At 37.9% G+C, this 11,878-nt stretch overlaps 3 protein-coding genes across 5 annotated transcripts; 2 read left to right on the top strand and 1 right to left on the bottom strand.

Moving 5' to 3' along the window:
• Positions 1 to 472: 472 nt before the first annotated feature.
• Positions 473 to 2,384, top strand: LOC122009576 (thioredoxin H5-like). The gene is made up of 3 exons (XM_042565781.1): positions 473 to 633; positions 1,856 to 1,978; positions 2,068 to 2,384. The coding sequence occupies exons 1-3, from the start codon at positions 547 to 549 to the stop codon at positions 2,200 to 2,202; spliced, it is 345 nt and encodes a 114-aa protein (XP_042421715.1). The 5' UTR covers positions 473 to 546; the 3' UTR covers positions 2,203 to 2,384.
• A 777-nt stretch (positions 2,385 to 3,161) lies between these two features.
• On the bottom strand, positions 3,162 to 7,731 carry LOC122009574 (type IV inositol polyphosphate 5-phosphatase 7-like). 3 transcript variants are annotated; one of them, XR_006119590.1, is made up of 14 exons: positions 6,948 to 7,731; positions 6,787 to 6,853; positions 6,598 to 6,682; positions 6,241 to 6,306; positions 6,020 to 6,107; positions 5,838 to 5,942; positions 5,228 to 5,731; positions 4,998 to 5,133; positions 4,670 to 4,863; positions 4,467 to 4,575; positions 4,212 to 4,360; positions 3,906 to 4,129; positions 3,742 to 3,816; positions 3,162 to 3,586 (listed from the first exon to the last, which is right to left on the bottom strand). XR_006119590.1 is itself a non-coding variant. In XM_042565780.1 (12 exons), exons 1-12 carry the CDS (start codon positions 6,814 to 6,816, stop codon positions 3,800 to 3,802), a joined length of 1,707 nt encoding a protein of 568 aa, XP_042421714.1. In that variant the 5' UTR covers positions 6,817 to 7,729; the 3' UTR covers positions 3,741 to 3,799. The 3 variants fall into 3 exon arrangements, 1 of the variants encoding a protein (XP_042421714.1); XR_006119589.1 differs by having other exon boundaries at positions 6,787 to 6,963; positions 7,092 to 7,728; XM_042565780.1 differs by lacking the exon at positions 3,162 to 3,586 and having other exon boundaries at positions 3,741 to 3,816; positions 6,787 to 7,729.
• A 1,136-nt stretch (positions 7,732 to 8,867) lies between these two features.
• LOC122011698 (non-specific lipid transfer protein GPI-anchored 5-like) lies at positions 8,868 to 9,758 on the top strand. The gene is made up of 2 exons (XM_042568064.1): positions 8,868 to 9,235; positions 9,322 to 9,758. The coding sequence occupies exons 1-2, from the start codon at positions 8,917 to 8,919 to the stop codon at positions 9,567 to 9,569; spliced, it is 567 nt and encodes a 188-aa protein (XP_042423998.1). The 5' UTR covers positions 8,868 to 8,916; the 3' UTR covers positions 9,570 to 9,758.
• The last annotated feature ends 2,120 nt before the right edge of the window (positions 9,759 to 11,878 follow it).

Below are 11,878 nucleotides of genomic sequence, written 5' to 3'. Positions count from 1 at the left end.
CATGTGGTACATCCTTTAGTTTGATTGAGATGTATCGTACAGTTTTCATAAACTTATGAATTGTTTTATTAATAAAATTTTCATCAAACTTATAAATAAATATATTAAACAACCAAATAAATTTTTTAAAAAATAAATAAAATAATTAAATAAGTTTGAATTGAAACTTCAATGACATCTAAGCAAATCAATTTTTTTAAAAAATAAGTCAAACTAAAATCATCATTTTAACAGATTAATGAATCTTAGTCCCCGTTTACCTTAGCTAGTCATACAAACTTAAACAACACAATTTTAAAATATGCATTTTTATAAATTTTAAAATAAAATATAAAATATAATAGGATTTTCTAAGGTAAATATATTGATGGAAACAATTCTTCGAGATATTGCGGATGCGCTCGCGTCATCTCACTGGAGATGACGGGGGCGCGTTTGTAATGTAATCAACCGTTCACCTCTATAAATAGCATCGACGTCTAATTCCCTTTCCCGTGTCCTCGTTGCAAGCCCTAATTGTTCTTTGTGACAGAGAGCAGTAATCAGATGGCCGGAGAGGGAGTCGTGATCGCGTGCCACACAGTCGAGGAATGGAATCGGCAGATTCAGATCTCGAAGGACTCGAAGAAGCTTGTACATTTCCAAATCACCCTATCTCTTTTCCCCCTTTACTGTTTTGCATCTTCGTGGGTTTGGTTAGCTTGTTACGATCTGTGCTGTAATGCATTTTGAATCTGCCCCAAGCTAGAGTTGGTTCCTTTTGTATCTCCTGTTTGCTATACGTTATTACCTTCCGTGATCGATTTTCGTATGGACCTTATTATTGATCATCTGTTAGAAAGGTACCATTTTTTTGAACACATTAGGGATTCTGTATCCATAGATCCAAGGCCTTAGGTTGGTTCAAAGGCCTTACGTATTTTCCAGACGCTTTATCACAGGGAGAAATCTGGCGACAGGAGTGTTGCTCCCCACAAAATGGTATATCTAGTGTCCTCGTTGCGCTGATGATCTCAAATGAATTAGTTGATTGGCTATGCGCACAAGTTATGAGTTATTGATAATGTCTTATTAGGGGGGTATTGAGGGGAACAGTTGAACATATATAGTTTTCATATTTGTGGCAGGCTGATACCAGAGGAAGATCTAAGAGAGCGAACTAATACAATGGGATACTTGTAAATTAGTCTGAGATAGAACTTTAATGGTAGTAGCGTGCTCGATTGTGAAAATGTGCCCGTGTTACTAACATCGCATAAGGGGATGTTTTTCTACTGTTGCTACTTGTAGAACTTGGATTTATTGTAAATTGTTGCTTATTAGAAGCAAAATATTTTCTTTCCCCGTGTCCATCTAGTAGCAAAGACTTGGGGGATAGATGGACATTTGAGAAGGAAAAAAAGGGATGGAAAAAAGGATGGAATTGTTATTTGAAATTATTGTTCCAGCTTATCTTTATGAAGCCAGCTAACGAGATAATTTGGCCAGAATTGGTTCTATCTTCAAGATCATTTGCCTAAATGCAAATCATTTAGGTGCTTAGATTAGATTTGTAAACACGTAGTTTATCTAATAGAGAGAGTGAAGGGAGTAATCTCGTGATTTTCAGTTTTGTTCCAATTCTCGCAATTTTTCTTTCTTAAACAATTGAGTGGTACATTGCTTGTATTATTTAAGAACTACACTACTTTCGTTTGGAGGCATTACTAGTTTGTTTCTGTTCATCTTCTCATTTCACTGGTTTGTTTCTTCAGCTATATCAATTCTGTTAACTTCTTTTTAAAAGTGAGTACGAGTCGAGTTGTATAATACTACTGCACACTTGTATTAGCTCTAATGTGTAGATGGATTGTAGGTGGTGGTTGATTTTACTGCTTCATGGTGTGGACCATGCCGGATTATGGCCCCCATCTTTGCTGAATTAGCTAAAAAGTTCACCGATGCACTTTTCCTAAAGGTGGATGTCGACGAGCTGAAGGTAGCAACATTTACCCATATAAAACTTGGCATTTTTATTTCTAAGTTGCATTTTAGTCATACAGTTTCGAATTGTTCCCCAAACAACAGACTGTTTCTGAAGAATGGGGAGTAGAAGCAATGCCGACTTTCATTTTCATCAAGGAAGGAAACCTACTCGACAAACTTGTCGGTGCTCACAAAGATGAATTGCCAAAGAAGGTCGAACTGCACGCATCAAGTTAACTGTCTGCCCATGCAACCGACTGCTTTATGGTTTCTATATATGTAATAAATAAGCGTTGACCTGGATTCATTTTCATTTTATGCTTCTAAATTTGGATCTTCTATGATCAGTATGTTGGAAGGATTGTCAATACTTTTTCCTTTGATAAAATGGATTATGTGTTGTCATTTTATGCTTTAAATTTGAATCTTCTATGATTAGTAAGTTGCACCCTTATGCATTGACAAAGTCTAATGAAGAAGCATCGAAAATAATTGACTTGAAAGTATGACATCGACCAATGCTCGATGTTGTTGAACTATTAAATGCACTAAATTCTCCGAGCTTGCTCCCTGTCACCTAATCCTCTATGCTTGTGAATCCACCACTTAATATTTCATGCTCTAAAATCCTTTGAGCTCCTCCAAAGCTCCGCCACTTATTCTAGGTTTCTAACCATTGAACAAAACGTAAATAAATCCCACCAAGTCAATAAGCTTCATGAGCTCCATGTGGACTATTCAAAGTCCTTATGCACTTGACCCATATGCTAGCAACAAAAGAAAAATCTGGTCTAAACTACATGTTGAAGTAGTTTAGGTCTGAGAGTGCATGTTCTATTTGGAGTTGTACGGTATGCAACCCAATAAATTTGTATTCATAACATAAATGTATTACAGTCTAGTTACAATAACTCTTGTACGATAATTTTCTTTCCATTCATAATAATAAATAGTTAGATATATTTCATTAGAAATTATATTATAGCAACACCTGCTATCTAAATTGATAGCCTTTGATCTCTCTGACAATGGTTTTTAATCCCAAGGATACATGTTCCTACTCTTCCTGCCAAGCCATGGAGCATTTCCTTTCTCTGAATGATTCCTCTCACATAAAGAGCATAAAAGGCACTAGTCTCTGACCCATCACAGGCAATGAATGGCATAAGCTTTGGCAGCAAAAATAAACACCATGCTTACTGAACAGACAATAGTTTCATTCTTTATCACCAGTGTAATGAGTATGAAAACAGAGCTCAACCATTTCTTTGGAAACAGAAAAGAACTATGCACATCATTATTTGTCTGTGATCTTCTTTACTACTCGCTCTAAAAATAATATTTATCTGCACTCATTTTCATAACTGCAAAATGTAAAGTGGAATCAGGTTAGAAAAGCATCTACTTCAGCAGCTTCAGATTGGTGATGGAGCCAAAAGAGATGTTGCACTTTATTTCAGGAGTACTCTTCATGTGAGAACTGTCAAGCTGGCTTGTCTGAATGCTTATGTTATGAGAAACAAAACTGGTCAATAGACATCAGTGAATGGATTTTTTTTTTTCAGAATCTCCTAATCCTTCACTAGGATCATGTAGGCATTGAAATCAGGATGTTCTTTTCCTGCAAGAATAAATAGACATTCAAGGTTCTTGGCACATTCGATGCAAATCAGAATAGAAGTATATGCTCTTTTTAGCCTTGATAATAAGTTGAAGTTGATATATTAGTTTTCTAGCTAGCAGAAAATGTGAAACATGGTTTGGTTAAAGTAATACCGATCTGCTTGATCAAAAGAACTGCTTTCTGCTTCACAAAATGGTATAATATGAATGCCTAGTGATACTGAACATCTACAGCATGAAGAAGAAAAGAATAGTTAAAGAGGCAGCCCAACCGAGAGCAACATTCGAAATGCAGTATTTGGAGTATAGAAATTCACCTAAGTTGTAGTTCAGTCCCGCATAACCATGTGAGTATGGTAAGAGTTCTTCCACCTCTACACGTGAACTACAATAACCTGCGTCCTTGGATCGACTGTAATTGATTGTTTCAACCTCTGCCGTGAAAATGCTGAAAACAGGCCGATGGTCAGAGAACCTGGATTCTCCTCGGACATAAGACAACTGATTAAGACCTCCTCCTAGCCATAATATGCGATCGCACCTTCACAGAAACATCCAGTCAGTGAGTTCAATAGTTGATTGTGATCTCAGTAACTTTCATCATAAACGTTAGTCAATTTTACCATGCAGGTGTCCGTCGCTTCTCTTTAGGATTCATGTCATCTCCTGCATATCGATCTGAGTTGTTTGAATATTTATATGTTGGAGGAAAATATATACTTCCTTCTTTCCATCCCTTGAATACGCGACCACATCGTTGTTCTATCCTAAGCTGTTCAAGATAGCACGTGAAGATATGATACTAATCTTTCATTACTGGGAAATGACACCAACAAAAGGAATCACAACTTCATTAAAAGAGCAATTTGGTAAATTACCTGATCTTTTTCCAATAATGCTCTCCAATTACGCATCTCAACCAGAGTCTTCACAGACCGATAAGAAAGAGCAATTCGGTAATTCAGATCCCCAAGCCATACTATGCGACTGAAGAGAAGGAAAGGGAGTAGGTACATTGAAGCCTCTCATAGTTTTTGAACATGGAAAGAATCTGAGAAAATGCTTGTGGGAAGGGACTTACTCATGATCAAGAATTGTTTCAGGAGATTTTTCATTATCACCTTTCTGGACCTTGGGAAATCGAGTCTTCCTTAGAATTTCCATGACGTCGGAATTTCTGCGTAACTCGTCTCCCTCCTTCTGCCCTGAAGTTAAGTGACTACAGATAAAGCAGAAGGTTGTTTGATGCAGTGACATACTTATTGAGATAGAACCCTGTAAGAAAAGAAAACACATTTTCTGTTCAGTTGTGATTTTTCAACAAAGGTAAACCAGAACGATGATATCGAGAAACATGCCATAATAGGTGCAATCATAATCTAGAAGTAATCAAGAAACATGTCGTGTACCTTGTTTCCCAGATAGCCCATTAATCCCCGCCCAACACATGAAACCTTCAAGTTTCTCACATCCTCTCTAATATCACTGCGAACCCAAATTGTAAGAAATATTCCAACCATTTGCTTGTTCGCAACCAAACAGTACCTGACAATATCTCCCAGTATAGATCAACATCGTTCGAGCAAAAATTATGTTAAAATAGACACGGCTAAGGGCTATTTGAAGGTAATGTGACTACCTAGAATTTGCAGATAACCTTTCCCTTTTGTTGGAATATGAAGGACCTCCATAAGCATAAAATGGTGAGAAAAAGATTGAGGTAGGTGACTCCTCGTCAATGGTCTCATCATCAGATGATCCTTCAGGACCTTCGCCTCTTAAACTAGGATCAAAATCACTTGGTCTGCTTCCAAAGCTAACTCTTTCACAAACACTGAACCTGCGATCCAGCATGGGGTGAGAAAGCATGGTATTCCCCTCCATTCTTAAACTACGACTCAGAGAATGAAAGGAACGGCGGTGGAGAAATGATGAATTCTTCTTCTTCAGTGACGATCTTTCAAAATCAGCATTTAATTCTGAGATAGGAATTGGAACAGGAGATGGTGTATGGTAACTGTCTGAGCCACATGTGTCAGGGCTGTTCAAGGTCTTCCTAATAAGCCACGACCACTTCTTAGCTGGAACATTGTCTTCTGTACCGAGAACATTTCCAGCATTAAGTGGAACAATCTCTTGAAACCTGAAAAAAATTTATATGTAGCCGATTAGTGTGAGTTAATCATATCTCAGTTGTTTGGTGCTACAATTTCGATATGAATGACTAATAGAACTGTCAAAATACTAACCCTAAAACATATATGTCTGCAGGAGAAGAGGCATGTATCCAATCCAAGAGATTTAAGTTCTTTGGCGGAGGCCTTCCACCCACATTCCAAGTCGCAACAAAGATCCTAAAGAACAAAAACATCGGCAATTCAGATCAATTACCACATTTCTTGGAACAGAAGAGTGAGTAGAATAGATTTACTTGTAATCCTGAATGTCTGTTATTTGAGCTGGATGAAGATCAAACCTTCCTCGCTGAACTTGATCTACGTCCTTTTGCAATGATTTATCTGAAATGACAAACAGATAATTGTTGAGAATGATTGGAATTTGAAAAAAAAAAAAGACAAATAAAACCCATAAAGGGGCACGCTCTACTTAGTTGTGGTCCAAACCCTATAACCAATGGCACAATACTATTACCTGTTCTACTTTTCTTGCATGTGCATGCCTCCCTCTCCGAGAAGTTGGCTCTCGATTGTCTACTACCTAACAAGACAATGGATATTCTTAAAGTAAGAACAAGCATAAGAAAAGCTATGATTCAATGACATTTCATCCATCATCTTCAAAAGTTGCTAGACTCGCAATTTGTCCAATGTTCTTGTAGGAAGAAGTAAATCAGTTCAAAACCTATAAACATCTTGAATGTTACTAGCTTTATAGAAACATTAAATCAACCTTGAGGACTAGAGTTTTACTTTGCAAAATACTCTAAAAGGAAAAATGTAGATAAAAAGAAACAGCACATTTATAATAAGAAGAATAAATCAGGCATACCCTTGCCAACCATATCATCAGCATGGCTCTCCTGACCTTTGATTTTGATGTTGAACCAGTTTTTGACAGCCTTGGACCATGACAGCTGCTCCCAAACATAGGACAAAATGAAAGATTGACTGAATCAGCAATCTAGAGAATGAGCAAGGAAAAACTTGAAACAGAAATCGAATGCTTCTCTTTCTACACCTTGCTCTTCTTGGAACTTTCATCTCTCATCGTTGCAGCACTCAAACCTTCCCAAGGATTTAGCAATCTGAAGAAGTTTATGGAGAAGTAGCACCAAGATACGCTATCTTCTAAGGAGAAAGAGGACCAAATAATGCAGAAACTTAGAATAAGGAGACTACATTATTCATGAGCTTTCTGCACCGGTTGAAAGCAGCAGATCAACAACACAGTCGGCTGCCCAGATCAAAAGCAAAGAAAGAGAGAAGAAGAAGAAGAAAAAAAAAGGATTTTGACCCTTCTTCAAGAGGTTTGGGATCCAGAACCTTGGTTTTGAAGAAAAGCGGCCGCAGAAGTGCTCAAAATCCGATTTTGCGGGGAGCTAAAGGAATGCAGGTAGCTAGCAAGGCGAGAGATGGAGGAACAAGGAGACGAGCGGAGAAGAGGGCAGCAGGGAAGGGAGGACTGTCTCTTTCAGGTCTTCAAGTTCTAAACCTCCGTCCCAGGATACAACAGCACACAAGGCATCCCATTTGAGGGAGGAATAAAGTGCAGACATCGAGCCTCCCCTCCCTCTCCCCTTTTCTTGCGGTCTCTGGACCCAAATCCAAGGCTAAACCGAAACAGCGCAACGCATTAAATAATCACAACGACAATCGCAAAACCTGCCTTAACAAAGGAGAAGAAAGGAGAAGGGGGAAAAAAATTCGCCTCGCCTCGCTTCGCTGGCCAATGCCCCAGTCATCGTGGTCAGCTTGACGCACACTTCTCCATGGAGTCTTACCATGGGAGGAGCAAAAGAGAGGAGCAGTTAAAGGAACAAAAAGATAAAGTTAACTCCTTGCTTTGGTTTCAGCGGTTTAATCTGCATGGGTAACTGCGTTAGGACCAGGAAGACTCGGGCAGTTCCATTTTCGTCCTTCAGCCCAGTGGGAGTGAGCTCGGCGCGTCCTTGTCCTGCGCGTTGGAATGCATGATCGCCTGCAACCTTCCTGCGAGATTGTGCATTGCTTATTCCTAGAATTCTCGTGCTGGTTTAGAATTTGATGAGGAAGCATTCTCTTCTCTTGAGGAATGGCTTTTATTTTCATTTTTTAAAAAATGTGTGTTTTTTTAATTATTTTTTAGACATTCTATTTTCCTATAAAATGATACTTTTTAAAAAATAAATATAAAAATTACCAATCAAATAATATTTTTTTTATTTTTTAAAAAATGAAAAATGAAAAATTGATAACGTTAACTAAACAAGATAATTTGAGAATTTTTACTTTTCTCCATATACTAAATTTAGAAAATTTGATATTTTACTGTATAATATTTTCAAAATATTTCTTTCTCTCTAGGTCACTAATCAATTTAGTCCAAAACTAGCTAAAGAATTATTCCAAATTATTAAGGTATTTATATCTTTTTATATAAATTTATAACTTAAATTAAGAATAGTAAATTAAATTGAGAGTATATTTAAAAAATTTTATTCTATTAAATAAATAACCTCTTTTTTATGAATATTTTATTTATATATATTTTAAAACATGACTTTAAACATATAATTTTGTAATTAATAAATCAAGCAACTTGAGATTGATTGCTTGACCGCCTTCCAAAGATCCGGCGTCCAAGACTGTGCCAGCCAACCCATCATTTAAATAGCTGCAACCGGCACGTGGAAGTTGGAAAGCATTCGGCCACCGACAGATGCCCTCCTCCGCTCACTAATTAACAATATAATTACCAAATGCTTTCCTCCTTACTAATTTTATAACGTCACTATATTTTTTATTACTTTTTATTTTTTTTATTATTTTTTTTTTTATTATTATTTTTTTTAAAAAATACCCTCTAAAATAAGCATGATGTAAGATTTAGTTTCACTCAATCATGTTAACTTAAACTTTGATGTAATCGTTTGACTATTTGAATTTAAGCATCTAAGTCGTTAAACTAATCTAACCATCCATACCGGTTCAGGCAGTTGACCTGCTTTCCGGTCCAATTCCTGCAACAGCAAGTTCAAATTAGGTAGGCAGTTGGCCACCAACATGAACCCAAGCTCAACTATTTAAACTTCCCCGCTCGAACCAGCACCACTTACCTCATCGATCGATCTACTCCTCCAATCTCATTCCTCATTTCAGCTCGAGCGCCATGGATCGCAACCAAGGGCTTGTCGTCTTTGTCTCCATCGTGATCATGCTCATGGGAATTGCTTATGCACAACCGTCCGGGTGCACCTCCGCGATCATTAGCCTCGCGCCTTGTCTCAATTACATAACCGGCAACACTTCCGCGCCTTCCTCTTCCTGTTGCTCGCAGCTGGCCAGCATTGTCAAGTCCCAGCCGGCGTGCCTATGCTCGGTGCTCAACGGTGGTGCCTCCTCGTTCGGTATCACCGTCGACCGGACCCGGGCATTGGCAATGCCTGGTGCCTGCAAGGTCCAAACTCCACCAGTGAGCCAGTGCGACAGTTAGTGCTCTAGTCACCATTTTCCTTGTACATGTTGTGTGCTTAATTATGAAACAGGAGACTCATTTGTTGTATGGTTATGGCAGATGGGGCAAAGTCTCCGACTTCTTCTCCGGCGACTAGAGGGACACCGGAAGCCCCGGCTGATCCTGCATTGGAAACTCCTTCGACAATATCACCGCCGACGACAGGCATTAACGGTGTAGAGGGTGGATCAACCGCTACTCCGGCTACTCGGGCCACAGCCTCAGATGCTGCCGATGTTCGATCACCTACAATTTTGATGCTGTCAATCATGTTCCTCGCCGCTTGCATCTCCTTCACCAAACTCTAACTCTAAAGAGTTCTATCGACTACCGCGATGTCGATTGTTGTTTACATGTTTATTTTGTCAAGCTTATGGTTAAGTTTGTATCGACTTTGTCTTCTTCTCTACGCTTTTGATGGAATTGTTATGAGATTTGTTGCAGTGATTCATTATATATATGATTTGAATGAGACATTATGTCTCTTTTATATGCTAGTCATTATTCCAAAAGTTAATAGTCATCCGTGATTTATCTTCTCCGTCTTGGCCCTCGAACAAATTGACGGGGACACTAGGAACGAAAAGAGACATTTCTACTTCTAATCATGGTTTGTCTCTTTCTAAAGTAATATCATGAGCCAAAGGAGTCACAACTAGTAAATTTTTGATAAATTTTGGAAGTGAAACTTGCTGCAATTAAATTTAATTTTGTTTGATAGTGTCAAAGTGCAATTATTGATGATGGCTTTAATGTGGCAATGTTATTGAGATAATATGACAAAGAAAATTTGTACCATTTCATTTCATAATCATTAAAGGTCAAAATGTCTTTTATCCACGTAAACTTCTAAGAATGGATGATTAATTTTCAACTTGATTTTAGTTTGGTTCATCTTACCGAACTCGGATTTAATATTATTGAGATAATATGACAAAGAAAATTCGTACCATTTCATTTCATAATCATTAAAGGTGAAAATGTCTTTATCGACCTAAACTTCTAAGAATGGATCATGCACTTAGTAAGTGTCAAGCGTGTCAAAATTTATATTGTTAAAGTTTATTTGATAATTTAATCGTGTTAAGTTAAATGGAATCTAAAATAAATCAAGTATTGAAATGATGATTCAAAATTTAGCTTAATTTTTAATTCCATTTTAGTTTAGTTATCTAGAAGATATCGGACTGAAATTAAGTTTACTAGTATTTCACTATCGCACGGATTATATTGCATATAAAATATGATAAAAAAATTAGATAATATGAATCTTTTAGCTATGCAATCTAAATGTAAAAACAAATTAATTGGACTGTGACTAATACATTTAATATGCGAAAAAATGTTATTACAAATTATGAAAAACTTTCTTAAATATAACATTTGTCGTCGAGCTTTCTTGGTTACCGTCTACCTGTATATTAATATTTTGAGGCTCTTAAGATTTGTAACTCTGGATACAACGATGGGCCATAATTAAAAGCGGATTTTTATTTTAAAAAAAACAGAGAGTCCAAGATGAGATAATGATTATCCTTGACTTTTGTTAATTGTCATTACATATGAAATAATCAATGAAAATTGTCTTCGTTGAGACTTAAAAGGAAATCTTGGATCAGAAAGGTTTCCAAGCCTCATGATGATTAATTTAGTTCAATTCAAGAGAATAATCTATGTTCCGTAACAATATAACAGGGGTTCTAATCTTCAAATTTAGTTCATGATTTGAGATTCTAGAACATCTAATTTCATTTAAAAATTCGGGCATATGAACTGTTGGTGTAATTTGTACTAATGATCTAATTCAGATTTTGATAAATGACAAGGGAAGAAGTTTAAAGTTAAAATGTTTTATGGTCTAATTGTTTTATTAAGTGTACAGAAGTTGACTGGTTTGAAGGACCTAACATCAGGCTGAAATCCAGCTAGGCCCGTAGGACCCGATAGCTGGTGGAAAGTCCAGATAGGTCCGCGGGGGCCCAATATCTGGCGGGAAGTCTGGTTAGATTCGCGGGACCTGACAACCGGTCGAAATTCAGTTGAGTCTGTGAACCTAACAACTGGTAGGAATACCTGGTGGGTCAGAGACAAGTCAAGTGACTGCAAGTGGTAAGTGAAGGTAAGTAACTGGAGGAGAGATCAAGTGAGGACGCATTGCCCATTGAGGGAACTGCAGGCGTCGGCCCAGCTTAGGTCTATTTGGGAAATTTAAGCTGAAATCTTGACTAAATCATAGTCTCGGGGAGCCAGGGTCTAATTACTACTATTTTATTGAATTGGGCTAACTCTATTTTGTAGGATATACTTATTTTTGCTGCCTAGGACTAAGTTTTTTTTTCCAGGAAGAAGGCTGGAAAAAGAGGAGTCCGGCCGCCCGGAGCTAGTCCGAGCACCCGAACTAGCATGCTCGGGCGGGTGCAGCGGGTACCTCGGCAGTTTGGGCACCCGGAGTTGGTCCAGGCGCCCATAGTTGGTATAGGCGCCCGAACCCAAAATTTCATCCAAAAGCTGAGGTTGAGTGCATCGACTGGCCGAGCCATGTAGCCCAGGCACCCAGAGGGGTTCTAGGCGTCCGGAATTGGTCTATATGAAGGCCTTCGACCACGAGCATCAAAAT

The sequence above is a fragment of the Zingiber officinale genome, chromosome 8A (genome assembly GCF_018446385.1).
Source record: "Zingiber officinale cultivar Zhangliang chromosome 8A, Zo_v1.1, whole genome shotgun sequence".
Taxonomy (NCBI): Eukaryota; Viridiplantae; Streptophyta; class Magnoliopsida; order Zingiberales; family Zingiberaceae; genus Zingiber; species Zingiber officinale.
The sequence above is the reverse complement of the archived record's forward strand: the minus strand, read 5'-3'. Positions and strand labels throughout refer to the sequence as shown.